Source organism: Electrophorus electricus, chromosome 4 (assembly GCF_013358815.1).
Source record: "Electrophorus electricus isolate fEleEle1 chromosome 4, fEleEle1.pri, whole genome shotgun sequence".
Taxonomy (NCBI): domain Eukaryota; kingdom Metazoa; phylum Chordata; class Actinopteri; order Gymnotiformes; family Gymnotidae; genus Electrophorus; species Electrophorus electricus.
Genome location: NC_049538.1, coordinates 26,039,104 through 26,063,716, shown reverse-complemented (window position 1 = coordinate 26,063,716; position 24,613 = coordinate 26,039,104). Strand labels below are relative to the sequence as shown.

Genomic DNA, 24,613 nt, shown 5'->3' with positions numbered 1-24,613 from the left:
TATGTAAAGCATGGGAATACATGATTAAACTAAACAAAACATGATGAAAAGCGGGAAGCAGGCTATAATAAAAACACAAGCAGCAATAAGAACAAGTAACTAAGACTAGCGATAACAAACAGGCAGGAAAAACACAAGGCTTGGAAACAAACAAAGACTAAGATTAACACAATAACCAGCTAACAATCAGGGAACAAGACTGGGTTTAAATGCACATACTAATAAGAATTATCAAGACACAGGTGCTAGAAATGATTGGTGGAGAAATCGAAACACGGAAACAAAACAAAAAACAGGGAAACTATGACAACGAAGCATGGTCAATCATGAGTAAGACACTGTATATGATGGCAAAGCCTTCTCAGGCTTAGCTCTGCCGGTCATGAATTCAAGCCCAGAGCATTTGGCCTGTCGAGGTGCATGTACACCAGATCTGAGTGATCTGATGGAGCATGTCATTTGCCCAGTCCAATACCAGCTGCTCTAGGTTTTTATCTTTGATTTTGGGATGAAGAACTTTTTTTTTTTTCTATTAATATGTTGAGTAGTGTATACAAATGTAGCAGTCCTCAGTGGTAAGTATGGACTATTCTAGTTTGTAATCACACTTGATGAAAGCAGAGGAAAGCGTGAGTGTGGGTCTGGGAGGTCGAGATAACACTGTCTCAGTGGTGCTGTCGGAGAAGTCTGGCAGGAGCAATGCGGCTATTTTAAACCACTTCCAAAGACCAGACAACAGCAAGAAAAACACAGATATCATTCATCACTTATCAGCGTCATAATTTTAAATAATGTTTAATAGTCTTTGTTAGACTTCCATTTTAAATTCACGTGTGGTCTAAGTGATCTTCTGTTTTTTGTTACCATATGAACAATACTGATATTAATAGAAAGTTGTGTCTGCATACTTGGAATAAAAAAAAGGCACATAACATTCACTTGATTCAGTCAAATTGCTATTTTCCTCCATAAACAAAGACACACAGATACCCTTAGAGTTAACCCTAACCCTAACCCTAAGACTGACTGTGGACAGGGGCCACTGGTACTAGGGCTATGTACAATATATCGTAGATACACTCTTATTGATATAAATAACAATCCATACAATCACAGTTGTATTGATAGTTATGCACATTTGTATTCTTTACCCAGTGTGAACCTCAAGTTTAAGTGCAGCATTTAAAATATCCAGCAGGTGGTATCTAAAAAAAAAAAAAGTAGCTTTAGGAAAAATCAATGCATTCATCTGCAAAAGCAGCTGCAGTATTCCCTTTCAAAATTTAAATCTGACATTGGGGTCAACCTGGGTGGAAAAATGGAAAAATGTTAATTTAATTGAAGTTATAATTGCAAGTGTTCCAACGCTTGTGAGTCCTAATAGCATTCAGACCTAAGTCCTTTCCTGTTAATGGGAGATTAGAAGATATTGGCTGTATTCAGGAACTCTTTTTTTTCCCCTCTATATATTGTTACTTTAAATTTACAATATTCCAAATTATTTTAAATTTACTCTCCCCATTAATTATGTTATTGGTCTTTATTTGTTATTGTTAATTAAAGTATTAGTGTTAATAAATAATAAGTTATTTTGTTAACATTTACCTTCATAAATGTTTTTTTGTGTAACAGATTGTTAGGCATCATACCAAATTTACATTTACGTTACATCACCTAAATGTCGTAAATGTAAATCTACCATATTGTGATGCCTGTATCATGACACATATCATATTGTGAAGTTACTGGCAATGCCCAGGCCTAATTGGTACTGGAGGCAAGACTGGACTGTGATCCCTGCATACAGCAGCAGATGGCTGGAGCCACTCCCTCACTGCAGATGGTTCTGTCCCTGCAGAGGGCATTTTATGGGGTTGACAGTCACCTAGTAAAACATGAGAACTGTACAGTGAAACATGCTTTGCATAGTGTGAGCCATCACAATAATACCAATCTATTTGACATAACAGAAGTCAAGATTGCCAGAACATTACCACTTCCAAGTATGGGCAGAAAGGCAGCTGTCTGCCTGACATGCTGGACTGGTTACTGTGTGATTTAATCTAATCTTTAGATAACAGACCATCTGCTTTAAACCCAAAGACTGTTTTTTTTTTTTTTTTCCAGACATTCTCAGAACTGTGTTTACCCTAACAACGTTAATGTCACATTGTGGTCCTTCCTGTTGTTGGTAAAGCTATCTGAATCTGCAATGCACTCAACTGTAGGCTAAGGTTGAAGTCACCAAATGGGGAGGGTCAGCCTATCAAAGCACTGAGCCATTGATAAGACAGAGAGGTGCTGTTCAGTGTCGTAGATTCTTTAGGGCTTTGAGAGTTAAGATAAAAAACAAAAATAACAGATGAGCAATGTTTGTTTTTAAAATGTCTGGTACAGCTGTTTTCTCCTTATATAGTGGCAGAGTGCATTTCTCGGTCTGTTGCGCCGGGTTGAGCAAACAAGCTAGTGCAATACAGTTCATTAATGTTGTCAGGACCCCAATATCAGGTTTTTTTGAGTCTGACTATAATTTCTTGTGAATGTATATATTAACATGAAATTACAGTCAGACTCAAAAAACCTGATATAGAGAGAGAGAGAGAGAGAGAGAGAGAGAGTCATATGTATATATTTGTGAGTAGTGTAGTGTGTGTGTGTGTGTGTGTGTGTGTGTGTGTGTGAGACAGTGGAATCTTGGATCTTGGGCCATAGAAGCCTTCTGAGATCAAAGTTGGCACAGATATCTCATTCTGAGAAAAGTCAGCACAGATAACCCTTGACTGCAGTAAGACCCTGAGTGTGTGAGACAGTAAGACTAAAGCAAAGGGCAGTGAAAGAGATGCTGTGAATGAGGCAGTGAAAGAGAAGCAGTGAGAGAGGCAGTAAAAGGCAGTGAGATGAGAGGCAGTCCTTCACGTGATTGGATGTGTCTAAAGCAAAAACATGTGTTGGTAGAGAATTTTGCATTCATACCCACCCCCATCTACTTATTTCTGGTATAGCCCCACCATCAAATAAGACTTTCACTAAAAGGAGAAAATAAAGAGAAATGACATCACTAAGGGGGCCTGTAATTGCTATCTCACTTTTTCCCTGCAGCAGACCTTGGCTACAAACCTGCATTTGTGTGATTCATGGCTGTTCGTCTCCAACAAGCCTTCTAATCCAGTCCTGATTAAGAAAGCTGGGGTGGTGCATATAAAACACTCCATGTTTTGGTGTTGAGTAGTTAGACAGGCCCCACATATAAAGATTGTATCACACAGCAGTAATGCCTGAACTGCCTACTAGCTACTTACTCTGTTCAGTCTGGATGTTGTCTTTGTTCAGTTTGAACAGTATGCAGTATATATATTTGTAGTGCTGAACTTTGATAGTTTCTTTCTTTTATTCTGTTCCTCCCACCTGAGGTGCTGACATTTTAGACATTGTGAATGATAACATACTTTAGTTAATTAAATCTTAGATATTCTGCAAAAGACTTGCATTGCATTTTCATCCTATGAACTTGTGATGCTGAAAATCTGGCCAAGTGAGTAGAGCTTGCAATATTTTGAGGGAGGTGTATCTAAATTGCAGATATGAATTGAGGGTCATATCCAAATTGCTTTATTTTGATGGAGTTTGCTGGATTGCACTGCTTTCATATTGGTTTATATTATCAGATTTAGCACTGGATGGGCATTCAGAAAGGAGCTAATTGCATTTGTGTCTGCAAGACTCTCATTTACTCATCTCAAGATGAGATGACTGATGACTGATCTCATCTTCAGTCTCTGTGTCATTTATTCCAAAAACATCAATCTGTTCATACATCCATACACAGAAAGAAAGAGAAATAAATACACACTTATATGGTTACATGATGACAGCAGTTTTATATTTGATGCTGTCTTACTGTGCTCAAGATTAATCATTTGATAGCATTTATGCCTTTATGAAATGGTTATGGCTTATACAGTCACAAATCATGCAAATCCTTTTTGAATTTGCACACATCTAAATAAAATCAAACCCAATCTTTTAATGAGGAACATCATTAAGATCTCTGCTTCTGTTTCTTTTTTCTTTGCTTCTGTTTCTGTTCTTTTTTTCTTCTGTCTCTTTCGTTTTATTTTTCTTTTCTCTGAAATACAGGTCTCATGTTATCTCATCTTCTCCACTTAATCCATTCAGGGGTCATAGTGACAATAGTGTCTGTGTCCTCAGCTTACTCTGGGGTATCCCCAGGCATTCCCAGGCCAGCTGCAAGATGTAATCCCTTCAGTGGGTCTTGGGTCTACCACAAAGCTTCCTCTCATTTGACCATGCCTGGTATAGCTTCAGCAGGAGGCAACCAGAAGACCTCTTTATCAGATATCCAAGCCAGCATCTTTATAAGGAGCTCCTTCCAGATAGCTAAGCTCCTTGCCCTATCATGAAGAGTGAGTCCCCAGTGGAGAAAGTTCATTTTGTCCACTTGTTGCCTCATTCTCCTTCTTTCAGTCATTACCCAGAGTTCATGACCACAGGTGAGGGTGGGGACACAGATTGACAGGCAAATTGAGAGCTTTTCATTATAGCTCAGCTCCCTCTTTACCACTGCAGTTCAGTACAGTGACCTCATTACAGGTACCATTGCGCCTGACCTATGGTTGATCTTGTGATCTCTCTTCCAATCATATGAAAAATACCCTGAGATGCTTAAATTGCTCACCTCAGGGGGTTTTCACCCCTTACCTGGAAGAAGCATGCCATTCTTTTTCTGAAGATAACCATGGCCTCAGACTTAAAGGTGCTGGTCACGCTCAGCTGCAAATTGCTCAAGTGCATGCTGATGGCCTCCCTACGAGGAAGCCAGAAAGACAGAATTCAAATAGTGACACAGCTCCCAGTCCCCTGCCAGAAACCCGTCTGTCCTTGGCTATGTCTTGCTAACCTGTTCAGGACATATTACAAACAGAAGTGGAGAAAAAGTGCACCCTTGGCAGAGCCCAACTCCCACATTGAACAAACTTGACAAAATTGTGATGGCATTGTGGAAGCGGCTGCATATAGCTGTGACCAAAAGCTTATTCATGCCTTAAAAGCCATCAACCCCAGAACCCGTTGGTGGACACCAGTTGTGAGGGATTCTGTCAAGTAGAATTGTGTAGTCATCAACCAGGTACTTATGAGCATCTCCACACCCACCTGGCACCTCACCTCAGAGGCATCTCCTGTGTAAAGACCTTCTGTTAAGGAGTTTAGTTCCATAGCCTACATTGTGTGTAGAGTTGTGCCCATTTATATATAACTGGTATCGATCAGTTAGATTGCTTTTATCCTCACTGCTCGTATCTAGAGCGACTGGATTTGAATAAAAGTGTGACTTCTTGTTATTTCTCCCCATCTCTACATTCCCTAGCCCTGTCTCCACCAGTTCATGTTCTGTCTCCACTTAAGTCATGCCACTGTCTCCGTCCGTATCATATGCTGCTGAAAGCCATGTTATGCTGCTGTCTCTGCCTATGTCACACCCCTGTCTCCACACATCTCATGACCCTGTCCATGCATGTCAAACCTTGGTCTCTGGCAGAGTGCCACTTTTCAATTCTTTTTACCTTGTTATCGGTGCTGATTCTGTATAGTGATGTCATTGAAGTATGGGTACATGGGTACAGTTTCACTGAGTAGGTCAGACACAATGTGGATAATGTCATATTGGCTGAGATTCATAAATCAAACATTTATTGCAGCTTTTCGTTCATTCTATATACTCAGCCATCTAATGCACAGTTTTAAGTATTCTTAGAACAAAAGAGGGATGCTGTGGGTACAGAGCAGCTTTGACCTATTAAGTCTTCTTAATGTAGAGGGTCAGGTTTTTCAGGTTGTTTGGAGCATAGCAGTATGATCTGGCATCAGATACAGACAGCAAAGAAAGAGGGTATGGACCTACATATGGTATTCCTAGACTTGGCTAATGCGTTTGGCTTGGTACTCCATAATCCCGTGTGGAAAGCATTTGCGTTCTTCCAGGTACCAGATGGGATTACAAGGTGAAGGTTTATTTTAAAAATATTCAGTTTTGCTTTGATACAGGGGAGTATGTTATGTCCTGGCAAAAAATGGAAATAGGCATAATGGCAGGTTGTACTTTTCCACTTTGAGGATTTACGATGGCAATGGAGGTAATGGAAGGATCCTATGCAGTATTGAAAAGACTACAAAAAAATTGAATTTTGAAATGGAAAACATATAGGCACGCTGTAATAATTAGGATTTCTAAGTTGGTTGTATGTGGGGAGAGGCTTCCTCCAATTAGAGCATACATGGATGACATAACAGTGCTGACAATACTCCGCCATGTACCCGGTAGTAGCTAGAGAAGTTAGAAGATTAATCTTAGGTGGTCAAAGAAGAAGGTTTAACACATTAAGACGTGTTAATATTTATTGACAACCTATTTTTCACCACGGAAACAAGATGAAAACTAAATAACAATCACATTTGACAATAATGTGAAAAGACAAAAAAGCACAAATTATTGATAACAAATGCACAAATTATTTTACATCCATTTGCCTATCTATGATCGGCACATATTAACTTTTCAAACTAGCTGTTGAGGCACACAGTGTGGCATGTTCTCTTAAGACTTATCGAGGCAGTGTAGCCCATAATCATTATCTTATGTCTGGCTCACACTTCAGGATAATCGGCCCGACTTTGAGGCCAATTTGCTCCTTCTGACCATCTTAAATGGATTTCAAACCCACTTTAAATGATAATCTTCCCAGATTATCTTGTGATGTGAGGTGTCTGTAATCCAATCTTTACTTTCTTGATCTACTCCCAGTCCATTTGGTGCCACTGTGATAGTTTTTATGGATATTATGGCTGTATGGTTATTATGGATATTACATGTTCAATATTTACAGCTCAGTTTCCTGTAGTGTGGGGTGGGTGTTGCTTCACTGGTGTGAAATGTAATGTTGATATCATGCCTGAACCAGTCAACCAGTGGAGCTAAGGTGAAGAGAACTTGTCAGTGTGTGTCCCAGGTTTGGAAATGAACCTTTTGGTCCACCTGCCACTGTTGCTGTTGGATTCCAATATCTATCAGCCACACAGGTTTTTTTTTTTTTTACCAGCCACTTTGTACTTTCGTCTTGACTTCAGATAATTTAGGTGCTTAATGAACGCTGGCATGCTTCTGATTTATGTATGTGCTCCCTGTGCTTAAGTATCTTTTTCTCTTCTAATCTACAGAATAACAATGATAAAATGATAAAACATGAAACTATATACCAGTATGTAGCCATTGTTACCTTATGCTAATTACAAGTAGCTAACTAGCAAGCTAGTCACAGTGAAAACTATTTTCTGAGAGTTCCAACAAATGGTCTAGCCTGCGCGATCGCCTGACCTGAGCCCAACTGAGCAGTTACGGCATGTGGAAGAGATGTCCATTCGAACCCAAGATCCTGCACCTACAAATACCACACAGCTGTACAAATCAGCAATGATTTTTATTATGTTATTGCTCAGATAATTGCTGTATTTTTATTTTTACTGGGGTTACATTTACATTCTATATATTTGGTTAATGGAGGCTTTGTGCAGTTTTTCTGAAGCTTTATGCAGTCTGTCTAAGCTTTCTTACTTGTACATATATAGTGAAATTGCTCTACCCCTGGTTCAGTTGCATTTTTTTTAAATAGTGGTAATAAGCAAATGTACATGGTATTATAACCGTAAATTTTCATACCATGATGTACTGTGAAACTGCAACCCTGGAGGCTAGGTGTTTAATAAGGCTGCATCGCCATGGGAGGCCAATGTGAATATGTCATGTTAGGGAGTATTTGGTGGTGTAGTTGGTAAAATCCTTATGAAACTGGCAGCACTGAGTATGTGTTAACAGTGCCAGTGGGGGTGGCTCTTAGTTGCTGGGAGGCCTGTATATACGTTTATGTTTCTGGAGTGTCTACCAACCCACAAAATGTGAAATGAATCAACCCAGTCAGTTAATTGTGAGCTGCCTACTCCAGAAAACATAGGATTAAACATGACATTCAGATTTGACTCCCCTTTCTATGTTAGGACAGGAGTCAGTGGACAGAGCAGTCCACATTATCATTTAAAGGAACAGGCACTCAAACTGGCCCTTCTGAACAGGGCTGTTTTGACAGGGCGAGAATGGTGCTGTGGTGCTTGATCCTGGCATTGTCATAGACAATTTACTAAGTGCCCAGGGGAACTGTGTTATCTTGTGTAAAGAGGATATAATGGGTCCCATTTCATTCAGTGCATGCTGATGTATAGTGCATAAAGGCCATAAGGAACTGGTGGCAGTGAGCATGCATTGATGATGCCAGTGGGGTTAGGTACAGCCTTAGTCACTAGGAAGGCCAATTTCAATATACGTTTAGTGTTTAGAGATTCGTTAAGTGATAGGTCTGGTTTAAAAGTGAGCATGAAGGGGGGTTGGGTTTCGGATGCCAGACCTCACTGTTGAGACGCTCAGAGGTGCCTACTTGAAGACCTCTGTGACAAACATAGGAGGTAATGAGTTCTTAGAGGTGCTAGGTTTATTACGAATGAAGTAAGGGGACCGGGCCCTGTGTGAGACCTTAATGGTTTGGTGTAGGATATTTGACTTCTTATCCTGTGTATGTATCCTGCAAGGCCATCGCTGTGAATTGGAACACTGGAGGGGGGACCAAATCTACTGGGGGTTGGAGAGACATTAAAACCTCAAAATTTGAAAACTATTTCATAGCATTCTAAAAAATTTGAAAATTCACTAACGCATGGGCTGAACATATTTATTTATTTTTAATTATTGAGCAATATTAATGAGCAATAATATATTGTAATTTTAGAGATAAGGATTAGAGAGATTAGAAATAGTACAACCATTATTATATAAACAGAAATCTATGCATTGTTATATGAAAACAAGCCCAGATATTGTGACCAAGGTTTAGGAAATTGTTGTTTTTATTTACTTACAAGTTGTTGTTTGTTGTTTTTATTTACTTGCAAGGTTCTGTTCTGTTCTCAGATTTTCTCCACCTATGTTTTCATATCCAACCCTCTCTCCTCCTCTCCTCTGGTGCTATATTCTATTCTCCTTTCCAGTCATCTCTTTTCATCTCCTCTGTTCTCTCCTTACCTCTGCTGTCTTCTAATCTCCTCCCCAAGTCATTCCTCCTGCTTTCCAATCATCTCTTCTTTTCATCTCTAGATTTCTCTTTTCTGCTCTCCAATCATCTTTTCTCTGCTCAGTATTTTGATGGGATGTGCCCCACCACACACACACACACACAGACAGACACACACACACACACACACACACACACACACACACACACACACACACACACACACACATATATACATATATATATATATATATATATATATATATATATATATATATATATATATATATATATATATATATTGATTACGGCCTTGGTATCCTGTGATACATTACCTAAGCTTCAAGGTGAAAAATAAGTCACATGCAACAGCAAACCAGTCAAAAAAATTTCCAATTTTAGTAACTTTAGTAATTTTGTGAATCTACTCATTTTGTCAGCTCTCCACAAGCTTTATTACCAGCTTTACATCTCCTTCAGCGATCCCAACAATTCGGGCTGAAACTGAAAATTGTACGTGATCAGTTTCTTTTAGTTGATTTGTTGTGAGATTTCTGATTTTCTCGCCATTTTTTTAGATTAGATGCAAGTGTTTTTAACAGGGTGGAGGTTAGGTGAATTGGAACATTTTATATTCTGTATTATTCTGATAATGGCTTATATGTGAATACTGTAGGTGTGTAGTACTTTTTTATAGGGTATTTTTAGGCTAATATCATGCTAGTCATTTTGTAGTTAAATACTGTTCTTGAAGTATCATTCCATGCACATTGCAACATGCATACTATGACATGCTATCACTCTGTTCCCTGATGTTCACCACGTGATATTGGGACATGTAGGGATGTCTAGGCTTGGCTCCTCAGGGAGACAACCTGTCATGCAATACCCATGGTGCATGACACAGTTTTGTTTCTGAAACAGGTGGCAGAGCAAGTAATTCCCATACTGTTCTCCTGAGTCATTGTATGGTCCCTGCTTTCTGTCTGTCTCTTAGCAGTCTTAACTGTCATTGCACAAGGTCAGCTCTGGTTCATTCAAGCCAAGGTGATCCAGTCTGAATTATTGAATATATCCATTAAACCAGCCTGTGTCTCCTAGGACTTGAACTGAAACTGTTTAGCCTTAGTCTTAATAATGACTGCTACATGAGTATTCCGCATCTAATTTACTGCGTACAGTAATCATAGTTAAGGTAATTTCGGTTTACCACTTATTTTGAATTGAACTGGAAACATGTATTAACTGTTCAAAGATGAAGCAATTTCAGGTTTGTGGCTTTATGGTATATACCAGTAATGCAGACCTTCTGGTTTAGCCTAAGTATCTAACTATTAGTTTTAGTTAATCATGTCACATATAGCTCAGCATTCATTTTTGAAGTTGTTATGCACACGTGCCGTGTGATATAGAAGGCACCAGAGTATGTGAATGAGATGGAGTGGAGTAAATACTGTGCTCTCACTTTTAATTAATGTACTGCAATAGAAGACCAACACTACTTTTAAATTGAGTGGCTTGGAATTATTACAGATCTGTAGGCAGGATGCATTTGCATAGCCAAGGGATGATTATTATGGGCAAATCTAAAATCATGAGCCATAACACAGTCTGTGGTTTTGCAGCTAGGAGTAAATTAAACAAACCAGAGTACATGACAAAAACCAAATAAGAGAAAACAAGAAATACAACAAAACACAGATGCATGTAGGGTAAACACAAGGAATAAGTTGCCATAGGAAACACAGAAGTTAATTACATGTAATGCATTACACCACGATAGCACAGAATGTTACAACAATGACCATAAAAACCAGACAAGAGCACACAAGTATTAAGATGCAGTCACACTTTGCAGTTCATTTGTAGTTCATTTGCAGTCATTTGCAGTTTGTCATTCTGTGAAATAGGCAGGGCCAGAGGATTAGCGACACAAACGGGCATCCATGTGTGAAGTTAGCAGCTTTGCAGTGAGCTACCACCTTAGCCTTGGCTAGCTATATTGCAGTGAGGAGGAGCCATAGCAGCTGATAAGGGTTGGGGCTCAGTAACAACATGACATCAGGAGTAGGTATACCTCAACAGAAAGAGAAAATAGATTGTTAGGCATGACCAAGTACAAAGATATGTAAAGTAGGGAACTATACTGTGCAAAGACTCTGGCCAATCTAGCTATGGCAGCATAACTAAAAGGATAAAGCTAGAAGGAAACACAAGCATGAGGGTTCCCAGGAACATTTATCACTCCACCACTCTCAGTCAACAAACTTGAGTGACAAAAAACAGGTGAAGTGACAGCATCGTAATATCCTTACCATAACTCTCAATGCCCATGGACCCCCAGCTCTACACCTTTACCTAAGATGGGAAGTATTTAATAAAATACAGACAGGTTCACAGCCTAGACTATGTCTGAGTGTGGAACATTGAACGAAGGGTTATTCCATAGTGTGGGAGCTTTACAGGAAAAGGATCTGCCCCCTGCGGTAGATTTTGTTGTTACTAGTTATGAGCCTGCACCTATTGACCTAGTAGATGTAATGGGTCATAATGCTCTAGGAGTTCACTAAGGTACTGTGGGGCAAGACCTATCAGTGCTTTGTATGTCAGTATTTTATAGTCAATATTAATTTAGAAGTTAGATTTCTAAAATTAGAAATATTTTAAACTCAATACAAAATTTTACTGGAAGCCAATGTAATGTAGCTAAGATAGGAGTAATCAAACGTAGTTCTAGTAAGAACTCTGGCTGCTGCGTTTTGAACTAGCTGGAGCTTCTTTAAGCAATTAGTGGTACAGCCAGATAGTAAGGCATTATAGTAGTCCTGTCTGGAAATGATCGATGCATGGAAGAGCTTTTCTGCATCATGTGAAGATCTTTGCAATGTTCCTTGGGTGGATAAAGGATGTCCTAGAAACATTATTTACATGAGCTTCAAATGAGAGACCGTAATCCATAATTACACCAAGATCTTTAACTGTTAAAGAGAGTGTGATTTGCAAGACCATGAAGATTTATTGTGTAATTAGAGAGTGGAGTCCTAGCTCTCTGTGGGCCTAATGGAAACGCTTCTGTTTTGTCAGGATTAAGTGAGAGAAAGTTTCTCAACATCCAGTGTCTGATGTCCTTTACATATTCCTCAGTAATATTAAGATGATATTAGTCCTTTGGTTTGGCTGAAACATATAACTGAATATCTTCAGCGTTGCTGTAGAAACTAGCAGTGTTTACATACACTGCCTGGCCAAAGAAAAGGTCACCACCTGGATTTAACTAAGCAAATAGGTAAGAGCCTCCCATTGGATAATTACTGCATTGCTGAAACTACTAAAAGCGGGTTAATAACTGTCCAACACATTATTAAAAAGTGGAAGGACAGTGGGGAAACATCTTCGAGGAAGGAATGTGGTCGGAAAAAAATATTGAATGATCATGATCAGCGATCACTTAAACGTGGTGAAATCAAATTGTAGAAAAACAACAGTAGAACTCAGGGATATGTTTCATATTGAAAGTGAAAGCATTTCCACACGCAAAATGCGAAGTGAACTCAAGGGATTGGGACTAAACAGCTGTTTAGCATTTAGCTAGCATGAACTGTTAAGGCATCAACAGAATACACAGAATTCACAAGTAGTTTTATGTCTAACTATTCCACATGTGCAGGTAGTGTATAAAGGTAAATGTAAATTATTACACAAAAAAAATACATTCGCTTGACAACGGAGAAAGGAGTCAGAAAATGAGCAGGGAACTGGAGTGGGAACGGAAAGAACAGCCTGTTTACACCTGGCATTAGTATGAATTTTTCATGACTGGATCAAATTTGGATTTTACTCCCAAGATGCATTGTGATCAGATCTCTCAAACCACATTTGTAGGTGGTCACAGGGGGATCTTGACCACATTAAATACAAGTGTAAACGAAAATCATCTTCTGTATCTGTATACAATTGTGCAAACAGAAATGCATCTGCTGGGTAACTGCAGAAATTACAGCAGCTGCCAAACAAAGCTTATTGCAAGGTGCAAGGTGTAAACAGACTGGGAGAACCAGCGAATGCAAATGCAGAACAAGAAGTAGTAGTAAGACAGAGTAAAACAGAGAAGGGAAAGCAACAGAACAGGGAAAAGGATTAAGCTTTTTAACAAAAAAAGGACTGGCAAGATAAAGTGGTTGCTGTGTGCCCCCCTTGATTCAAGTTCAAGTTCAAGTTCAAGTTTGGTTTATTTGTCACATACATAGTCATACACAGTATAACTCGCAGTGAAATGGTGGAGAGTGCTCTGTCCAAACTGAGGAAAGGAAACAGGGGTGCATAGAGAAAAATGTATATATGCAAGATAAATATATATACTCTATGAGCCCCAGTACATCAGTCAGTCTACAAACACCCCTGGCCTATATTGTTGGCAGTGTAGAAGCAGGTCAACCTTTTGTGTGAGTCAAATAGCATCTACTCTTAACAAAGACTGGGATATGTGCATACTCTATTAGGCAGATCTCCTTTTTGCAAACAAGATCTACAGCTAGGTAGCTCCATTGTGTACTAGTTAAGTTAACTTACTTGCATAGTTAGCAGTATGTATATTAGACCACTCATTTGCCCTTGCCCAGCCGCTACCCCATTTTCCAACGTGAGAACATTTTTATTTGAATACACATACAAAGAATGTGCACATCTCTGCACATCCCTAGTGAGTATACAGCCAAATTAGGGGCAACATTTGAAAGCAAAGAAAGGGAGGGATAATCAAAATATGAGTCAAGGGCAGAAGCAAAAAACGAAACTGAAAAATAAAACCACAGTAGTGCCATTGGAACTGTGATGCTAAAGGCAGGAAATGCACTGATCTATAATAAAGAACCATATAAATATTCTATATTATAGGTAAAACCAAAAACTATGACATTTTCTCTTTTACAGGGAATTGTCAACATACATGAAAATCTCAGTCTATTTTTATACCTAAAAATTGGGTGGCTGAGTGTCATGCTAAAGAAGCTTTTGCACTAGGAGGGCTGAGCTTTGAGAATTGTTGCGGTCCTGTCCAGAAGTCAGGCACTAATCAGTATGCTAAACTGTGTCCTGCTGATTATCGTACCCTCTGGCCAATGACAGGATAAGTGGCATTTGGCCTGGTTAGCTACGCATGTTAGAATTCACCCATGTGTGATTAACCCACTGTTCTCAACATTAAATCTAATTAATGACAAGTCACTCTGAGGCCACAAATGGGAGCCTCTATGGTCACTAGTAGATGCTAGATAGTCTAAATGACAGGAGCCACCTAATACAAAACATCTTTACGTTGGCTTATGTTTATGTAAGGGTGTTCGAGTTTTTGAGGCATTTCAGTGAATCTCACTATAGCAAGGGTAGTGAGAAGCTAATCATCATGACAGTTCCTCTGCACTTGTCTCTAGAGCTTTGGATGAAAATCAAGTCTCTGTAAAGGAGAGGGCCTTATTAACTATTGTATCTTCAGTTCTCTCTCTCGCTCTCGCTTTCTCTTTTATTTATATATATATATATATATATATATATATATATATATATATATATATATATATATATATATATATATATATATATATATGTATGTATGTATGTATGTATCTTTTGATCTTCACTGTAAAAGTAAGTCAGTCTTACTTAGCTGCCTGTTTCAGAGGCTTTAAACACAAAGCCCACCAGTGAAAATGTATTTTTGCACATGTACATGTAGTTTTATCAGTGACCTGATTAAGGTGGCACAGGATTTTAGTTTTTGCTATAATTCTGTGTTGGAGGAGGAAAACTCTGCTTTCGGAAAGTAGGAGGAAAGCCAAGGGCTCTATCTTATTTAGGGAAACACCGTTGTTCTGATGCAAAGCCTGTCTACACAGGACTGGTGTTTACTTATATCTTTTGCACACTGCTTTACTCATTTTCCATTGATTTCTTGTTTTTTCATAGTATGTGCAAGTCTAAATATAGCTATATAATATAGTTTGGTGTCCTGGAAAATTGCTGAATGCAAATCACGGGAGAGCAGTTGCTTCAAAAGGCTGAGGGATGTCTGCTGCTCCTGCCACACAGAGCCATCTGTCTGACTGCTGGTTGGAATCTTGAATTGTGTTCAATGGTCTCTGGCCGAATGTCATTCTACACTGGTTAAGAATGGTAGGGATAATTATAGATTGCAAGCAATGGGAGTTTATGATGATTCTTTGAGTCATGTCTGTTGGTTATGTTTCAGTGAGTTAGGATATATATTTAAGCTATTGTAAAGGCCTGGCTTTTCAGACAGACACCGGTCCCAAACAATATTATTCAGTCAAAATTCACATTAAGCTTTTGTTTGGAAAGCCAGTCTTTAAATGTCACAAATTAGATTAATCCAAAGTTCATTTCAATTCATTCATATATTTATAAAGCAAATTTAAAAACAACAGTTGACCAATGTGCTGTACAGTCAAATTAGCCACAACTAGATCAATAAGATATCGATCAATAAGATCAATAGGCAGATCAATAAGACACAAAGACCAGTTTAAACTAACACAAAGGACAAACAACAGAGATGGACAAAAACAGCACAATAAAACAAAAGTTGTAATAAAAAAAGATGAGCTCTTATACCAAGTTAAAAGCCAAGCAATAAAAATGAGTTTTATGATGAGATTTAGAAACAGATAACGTGGGGGCCAGTCTAATATAACAGGAGCTTATTCCAAAGCTTAGGAGCCATAACTGCAAAAGTTTGCTTCAACCTTGACTTATGGACGACCAGCAAGAGATGGTCAGTTAATAGTTTATTAACTGAAGTTTATGGGGGAAACTTCCAAGGAAAATAGACCTAGACCATAGGGTATCACAGGCAGTCCTGAGGCCAAGAATTAGGATTTCAGTTATATTTTCATTAAAATTTGAAAAGGCCATCCAAGCTTTTATATCCTCAAAGCAATTCAATAATGGTTTTAGGTAATTATGTTCCTTCTGTTGCAGAGGTAAATTAATTTCATTGTCATCTGCATAACAATGAAAAGAAATACCATATTTTCTAAGGATGGCCTCTAGAGGAATCATGTATAGAGAAAATAGGATAGAACAGAATATTTTTTGGTGACAAGATTACAAGCATTAGATCTCTTATTTCACCCCCTTCTTATGACCCATCTAATCCTGCCACCTGCTCTGCTTTTTTTAATCAGTTTGGGCCTGTCTCATTTTCTTTTTAAAAAAGATATAGGTCATGAATTTATCAGTTTGTCCCATAGATGTGTCCCCATTGCCTCTTTAAAGAGCTTTTGAGTCAACTGGGCCGGTTATCCAAGGTATTATAAACAGCAGTCTTGCCTCGGGTATTGTACCAACAAATTTCAAACATGCAGTGGCACAATAACTAATTAAAAATCCAGTCTAGATGCCTTAGTTCCTTCTAGTTATAGATCAGTTTCTAAACTCCCATTTCTTTCAAAAATTTTAGAAAAAATCATACTGTAACTGCAGTCATTTTTAGATACATGTAGTATTTTAGACAAACCATTCCACAGCACTGAATTTGCACTTTTAAAAGTTGATCTGTTCTTAGTTACTGACTCTGGGGACTCTCATTTTAATGCTTTTGGCTTACAACTTCTTTTGACGCAGTAGACCGTAGCCTTCCTCATCTCTCACTTGGAGCACTCTCTGAGAATTAAAAAATATTGCTCTGGAGTGGTTCAGATCCTATTTGACTAACAGACGTTTTTCTGTCAGCCAATTCCAGGGTTCTGTTCTCAGGATCTAAAGTCCATGACATGGATATAAATAGTGTTGACTGAGTGGTCACTTTGTTGTAGGAATTTACAACCCATCCGTCCTTCACAGAGCTGTGCTGTCATGTAATGCCAGGATTCCTACTGAGGTGCCAAGCACTACCCTCACTTCCCCAAAGGAGAGCCATTCTGTCATTAAGAAGCTTCTCACCTTTCCTCTCCATCCTCCTTAGAAAGGGCCATTTCATTACTGCACAGCTGCTACTGAATATACTGCCAGTCTTTATACACCAGCCTCTCTTCGCATCCTAAAGCCTGTGTTATTGGATAATTTATAACACTGTTTTTGCACATAACCGAGCAAACTCATGATGCACTTAGGAACCCCACTTGAAAGCTCTGTGTTAATTATTGAAAAGAGGTTTTGTGGAAGTAGTGTCTCCAGACAACTTCTGCTTGTTAGAGACTGTACCTTGTGTAATCATCACAGTTACCAGTGAAGAGGAAGAAATGAAATAGAAACAATTCCTGAAAGCGCGCTGCTGTCATACACATCAAATGAAGCTGCCTTTTTCTGTTTATCTATATTGGAAATAAAAATGTTAGAATTGTTTAAGCTGTTTATAAATCTCATCTAAACTTTTAAAATATAGAATAGTGAAGCTTTTTACCTGAACTTTTGAATGTCTGAGTCATTTTATCTGAGGGCCATATATTCTGTCTATGTTATACTAGTTAAGGGCTGTCATTTGCTAGCAGGGCACAAAAAAATCTTAAATCTTAGACTGGCCCATAAGACAATGAGCCCCTGTGAACCCCACATTATTTTTAAATATTTGAATGAAAAACATATTAAAATATATTAAAATAAGTCAGCTTTGAGGTTTTACCACTTATCAAAAAATATTAGGTGCAAAAAAGATGAACAATCTACACTATTGGACTGTGATCTTTACTGATTTTGACATTTCACTACTTTGCTGATAAGTGGCACAATCCTGCAGTTGTTGTTTTTGTTTTTTATTGTGTATGTTTATTCATTTCACAAGAGCAGCAAAAAACCAAGATTAAAAAAAAAACAGCTCAGCTCACAAACTCAAATAATCAAACAGGCAAGTTTCCCAGGAGTCATGTGCAGTGTGAGTTTAATGAAAAGCCTTTAACGTCTAGGCCAAAAGATTTTAATTCATTAGTTTAAGATAAAATGTAACACTCACTTCTCTCCAGTCTTAATATTTCAAAGTGGAACATCCTCCAAAATCCAAAATATAAATGTTACCAAATTAGGTTTTTTTAATTTTAACCAAATGTATTTTGTTTGCTTGTAGGTGATGTTTGTTACATGCTGTCAAATATTGTATTATTTAAAGATGTTACAGTTTCAGTCAGTACTGACCATTAATCTAGTTGAGCTATTTGAGCTGTCTTATGATTAGTCACACCAGTGATGTTCTTAATCTTACATAGCCTACGCTGTGAAAGGATATCATATGCATGATCTGTGGAAGTAAATATTTTTGTTTTTGCTAGTGTTAAAAAGAGGTCTGTCTTGCAGATCAGGACTTTGAATGTTCTGTGTCTTTTTGTCTCCTTCAGACTGGCCTTTGCTGGCTTCCAACATGTCACAGCAGTCTCTGGGGAAAGTGCCACATTACACAGATTCACCCTCTGCCTTACATACTTCTTCCTCTAAACCCTCGGGACACTCAAGGCCTATCACTGACCCACCCAAAGACTCGGAGAATTACTATAGTCGTACTGTGTTTGGATTAGCAATCCGTGACCCAGAGCCACTCTCTGTCCTAGCATCCACTTCCTCAGAGTGGGCTAAAGGAAAGGGAATGGGCTTTGAAGTTTCCCCAAGGCTGACACGGAATGTGAAGGCTCATCGTGTGTCCTCTGACCACGGAACTGGTTCATCAGGCATCCAGCGCTCATTAACTTCACCCAAATTTTCAATGCCAGCTTTAAACATCTCTTCTCGATTACTTTCAGCTGGATTGGACTCTCCTGAAGAATCACCTTTTCCTTCCCCTGAATTACACACTGCCTCTGGAGACCGAGTAGAACCTTCTAGAAGAATCAGAGACTTTGATCATATACATCCTAGTCATGACTTAAATATTCAAAATGATGCCAATTCAGATGTTCACCTATTAAATCCTAGTCATGCTCTGTTTGGAAACCATCATGTGACATATTCTACAGAGCCAACTATGGGCCCACCAGTGAACATCTTCCTAACCAGTACTATGGATGTGGATTACGGTTCTGGAGATTACTTAGAAACTCTGTCCTTCGTGGGTTCTAACTCTGTGGTCACCAGTCTTCCCTCTGACATGTATGACTTTGAGGACTCAAACTCTGTGTCCTATGACACATCTTTTCCCACAAGAGTGGTGAAGCCATTGTATTCCAGACACCTGTCTCCTAGTCCCACTAGAGCTATGTCCAGCACACATGCCACCACTTTTCCTAACCTGACCTTTGCTCTTAACCACAATACATCCACTACCCCTAATGTAAACGAAACTGCACACAATAGACAAATTGCCCTTTCCTCAAGTGTAACAACCTCTAATCTTGCTGCCTTGCCAAGGCCCCCTACCAGTATTCTCAACATTACAACCCATCTACCCATGTACACTACCATCTACTCAGGCATCCCAGTCATTCAGCCAACAGCAATGCATTCCTCACCCATTCTACCCACTGTTTCTGCCTCTTTAAATCAGAGCAGCTCAGCTAAAGAAAGTTCTGATACTGACTGGCCTGACAACATTACCATTGAGCCCACTGATGTTCTTCTGCCTGATATGAACAGCCTGGAGTACTATACCATCCAACTCTCAAAGGGCACTGAAAATCTGCCAGAGCAGAAGAGTAATCACACAAGTTCCAAGTACTTATCTCTCGTTCCTGTAAGCACTGCTCATATTACCAGCAAGGCTACCAGCACAGACAGTGTTGATCTGAGTCACATGCTAACAGAGATATACGGAGTGCCACTGACTGTAGACAACAACTCCTGGACTGAAGAATCTTCTACAGACATCTCTGTTTTTGATCCATTTAACAGTACTGTCCTGGATCTGTCAGAAGGGGGACTTCATCTAATAAACACCACGGAGCCATTTCTTGATCCATCGGTCACATTAACTCCCTCTGTTGATTTTTCTACTTCACTGTGGGATCTGGCCTCAACACCTGATTGGATTAGCACTGAATCTGTACCAAATAGCACCTCTACGTCACTATTGGTCCCATTCACTGTTGCAGAGGAACCTGGTGACGCACCATCAAATGACACAGACATCTACTGGTTTGCAAACTCCAGCTGGACAGCAACACCTTTTCCTACACCAGCACTGACCAGTCATGTATTAACACACACTCTCAGTGCCTCTACATCCCCCACTGGATCCACTTACAACGATACCTTTATCCATCCTATGACAGAGAGGGCTGACCGAGCCACCACAGGAGCACCATCAGAGAGGCCTGTTATAACTGTAGAAACTCCATCTACTTCAGTAATACATGATGAGGCCACTGTGGAATCTCCATCAGCTGTCACAAACCCCGTGACTGAGACTTCAGACAGCGCTACCCTGCCCACAACAGTTGAAGCTCAGTCAGTGACAACCCTTAAGTCCACCCCCGAGACTACTACTGTGCGGGAGTACCTTTGCAACATCACTGAGCCTGACACCTACTTAGTGCGAGTCGGTAAGATGCATGTTTCTTCATGGCTGCTTTCTTTTCAGGGAGTTTTTGTATGCTTTCAAATAGACTTTTGACAGTTTGAATAAAGGAAAGAAAGAAGTAAAGCTTGATAATGTGATAAGAAATCTACCTAGAGATTAAGGCACTTGCTGTGTTGAAAACATAAAATAGTATGTTTTATTGTATTTGTGATCTTCCCTCTTGGCTGATCCAGGTTTCCTATCCGGGTCCACAGCTAGCTATGCTAAAGCCAAGGTCAGAGAGATCCTCAAAGCTGAGTTCAATCGATCAGTCGAACTACAGGTATGTCAGAGATCATGAAAATGCATGAGTAAATTTTGGTGCATACATGGTTTAAACTAGTAGCAGGTTCTGACTACTTGTAGCACATTTTGGGTTCATAATAGATTCTAGGAACTTCAAACTGTCTTTTATGGAAAAGAACTTGATAAAGTGATAGAATTTCAGTATCACCCTAATGGGTTTTGTAGTGTGACACATTAGGTCTGATTTCTGCCTTCTGTAGGTGACCGTGTAAACTTTAAACACTGTCACTACAGCTGTGGACTGTGGCAGTGCTTTAGCTTTGTGTCGTGTTTTAGAAGTGCATCCGGAAAAACGCAGCTCTTCCTGCCCCACTTTATCTGCTGATTTTATATAAACACACCAGAAAGATGGGCGTCATTGCTAGCATGAAAGGAGTAAACACGTTTCCATATTATAAACATAGATTAGAGCACTTCTTGTACTAATTTCTTTCCAAACGATTCAAAGTAATGGCGTGGGTGGGTTTGTCTTGATGCATGACAGTGTAGCAAGTTGAAATAATTTGGTGAAATTGTGATGCATGTATGTTAATGTATGTATGTTATGTTTGACTGTATAGGAGCTATTTGCGTTGATTTTATTATTGCCTTGCTCTGTGTGTGTGTGTGTGTGTGTGTTTGTTCACATAGGTAGTGAAAGCCCCTCCAGACTTTGTGTTTCGGGCTGTATCTGGTCCTGTTGTCTACACTGCTGCATCAGTCATCAACACGCTACGCAAGGCTACACGTTCCTCTCGCTCCATACTCAGTGTGTCCCCCCTCAGAGATGTGGTGGGCCTACAGTACCATGTCCACTCTGGTAGAGCTGCACGTGTCACTCACACACACCTACCTCATCCATGCATTTCAGTGCAATTATGCCAGTGCTGTTATAGCTAGAGTAGTTATTTCATGAGGCAAAGTGATCTTAAATATGAAAGTGGAAGCTCTGTATTTAATGCACCCCTCTCTCTCTCTCTCTCTCTGCAGTGCTTCAGTTTGTCCCCAGTGACGTCAACATACACATGTGCATGTTCAGTCAGCACATTGAGAAAGGCCTCACCATGGCCTTTGCTGAGGTTCGCCGCCGCTCACAAGGGGCCATGAACTTCACCGTGCAAGTAAGCACTGCTCTCCTCTATCACACTGTGAGAATGCATGCTGGACTTCTATGTTCCTACCTCTTCTGTGACCATTTTTAAGTATGTTTAATAACTTGTCTTAAAATATATGGCCATAGAGAGTAGACAGTTAGGGTACATGTAAGATTATATGTTTGTATTCTGACCATTTTGCTGTTTATGTCTGAGCTGAGTAACCTTATCGTTAGATCTAGCCTTACTCACAGGCCAATAGGAATAACATTCCCATGGTGAGAACAGCTCACGCTTTTCACACAAACTGTTGAGTGCCTGAGACCAGTGATTCAGGCCTCATCCCCCACATTCCACCTAACTGCTTGCTTTTTCTGGCAGTTTTGTTCAACAGGCTTTTATGAAAAAAATGAAAAAGTTGAAAAAAAAAAAAAAAGAAAATTTAAGTGGTGGCTGTTTTAGATCAGGTAATATGATGGATTAAACCCCTGAAATGAATCCATTTTTCAGTCTGAAGCATCTTTTCACTCAGAAATAAAACACTTGACTGTTTTTTCCTGCCCTTGTTCTAACCTGTTGTGCGTACTGATCAGAGGGCTAAGCCATTTCAGCTGTTCCCCATGTGGTGAAATGACATCACCTCAGCTGTTTGCTCTGTCTGGATTTGGGGAAAATAACATGCACAGTTCGCCTCAGCAGTTGTCAAGGCAACAAAATTAATGAGTGAAATTTGTTGCCATAGGAGACTGGGACTGAATGTTGTTACCCAGCCCTCAATTTCACATTTTAATGTGATTTGGATGCAGCTGATGTTTTTACAAGCACACCTAAACCTGGGGTGGTTCTGCTGAATTTTAAATATAATTATGATTATAATAGAAGTTATTTTTTGGCATTAGCCAATGTGTGTGGTAGAATTATTCAGCGTGCTCCAGGTTCATCAGCACATTTTATAAATATGAGGGGAAAAATAACGAAGATTTACAGATTTCTTTGTTTATCACCTTGATCTTACACTGAAAATATGAAAGAAATATTTCAGCCTGTTACTACTAATCTCCTGTATTATATGTCGTGAGTTCAGTAAACATCACTGGAACCTTGGAATTACATTGTGTGGTCAGACAAGGCAAAAGTATCTTTTTGACAACAGACTAGTGGTGGGTTTAATGTAAATCAAATTCAAAGTGATAAAGAAAAGAACATGGGCTCTGTCAAATACCAGGACATTATAGAGACTGGCAGGCAGGACTGGGTCATGGATGGATCTAGCAGGACAAAAACTGCTTCGCTGACCACAGACTCAAGCTTGGCCACCCCAGTCCTCTGACCCAAACCCACTGAGGTCTTGTGGGGTGAGATCAAAAGGAGAGTCCCCAAACAGGAACTAAGGACTCTGGAAAGAGTTTGTCTGAAGGAATAGTGTCACATATTCCTTAATGCGTTTTCTCCAGCTCAGCATGTTTAAACTGGCAAAGAGAGCGCTGGGATGCCAATAACTGTGACATGAGTTTTTCATCATGTTTATTTCCTTTTGGAGGATTTTTCTTCCTTTGAATAATTTAACCTTCCAGCAAGGTTACATTTCTCTCATTAAAGTGTAAGATAAAGCTGATAAACAACAGACATTTTCACACCACGTTTGCTTATCTTTACCAAGAATGGCAATAATACTGGAGGGCTTTTTTTTCTCACTCATGAACTGCACACATTTTTAAAATGGTGTTTCTTTTTTTCTTTTCATGTGTAGCAAAGTAAAAGGTTCCAAACTGCATTTCAGGTGTTGAATATCACTCTAAGTCCTGTGACCAAGACACAAAGACAGTTGACTGGGCCAATAGACATCACCTTTCTGGTTTGTGAGGCTCATGGGTACATACTGGGGTCAGAGGTCAGCACCCTCCTGAGACAACTTAGCGTGGTGGAGTTCAGCTACTACATTGGCTACCCTGTTCAGCAGATAGCAGAGCGTGAGTCTTCACTGACATACATCCACGGTCCATCCATGTACTCCATCACTCCGTTTGTTCTACGGATGGGTCACTGTATCATGCCCAGCCTCTGGCTAATGATGTATTTCCTGCGTCCACAGCATTCCACTACCCTGAGCTGAACACCACCCAGCTGCTGCGATCCTCCTGGGTGAGAACAGGTGTGCCATTCTCATCATTATTTGTTTTTTTTACTTTATTCTGCTAAAGTCTTATTTCTCCTTTAGCTGTTTCATGTTGATTGTATTTCTGTGAGATGCTTAGATGTGTTTTGTGTGTGTGTGTGTTCAGTGTTACTGGGCGTGGCTGAGCAACATGTGAGTGACAGGATTTTCCAGGCCAGTATGGAGAGGAGACTAGCAGTACTGCTGGGGGAGGTGCTAAGGGAGGAGATGGGGGAGGAGCTTGGCAGAGTGCGGCGCTTCCGACGAGCCACCAGCGTTGGCAACAGCAGCGTGCAGGTAACAAAATGCTCAAGTCTGTTGCCGTGCCTTCATGCAAATATTGCTTGTTTGCTTTTTCTGTAGGGAAAAGGAAAAATTCAACTGCTGCAGTTGTTTAGCTCCTTCTGCGGGGGCCTCCGGAGCCTGTGTTTGGGATGGTGTGTGTTTCTGCAGGTGT

General features: G+C 39.6%; 1 protein-coding gene across 2 annotated transcripts in view; it reads left to right on the top strand.

Annotated features, from left to right (window-relative positions):
- Positions 1 to 24,613, top strand: part of si:ch211-1e14.1 (UPF0606 protein KIAA1549) — a 52,486-nt gene that overhangs the window by 10,648 nt on the left and 17,225 nt on the right. For both annotated transcript variants that reach the window (XM_026999508.2, XM_026999509.2), the window contains 7 exons: positions 18,473 to 20,605; positions 20,817 to 20,905; positions 21,559 to 21,727; positions 21,898 to 22,028; positions 23,782 to 23,971; positions 24,094 to 24,153; positions 24,284 to 24,453. In XM_026999508.2, the coding sequence (XP_026855309.2) occupies positions 18,473 to 20,605; positions 20,817 to 20,905; positions 21,559 to 21,727; positions 21,898 to 22,028; positions 23,782 to 23,971; positions 24,094 to 24,153; positions 24,284 to 24,453 (2,942 nt within the window). The remainder of the gene's footprint in view (positions 1 to 18,472; positions 20,606 to 20,816; positions 20,906 to 21,558; positions 21,728 to 21,897; positions 22,029 to 23,781; positions 23,972 to 24,093; positions 24,154 to 24,283; positions 24,454 to 24,613) is intronic.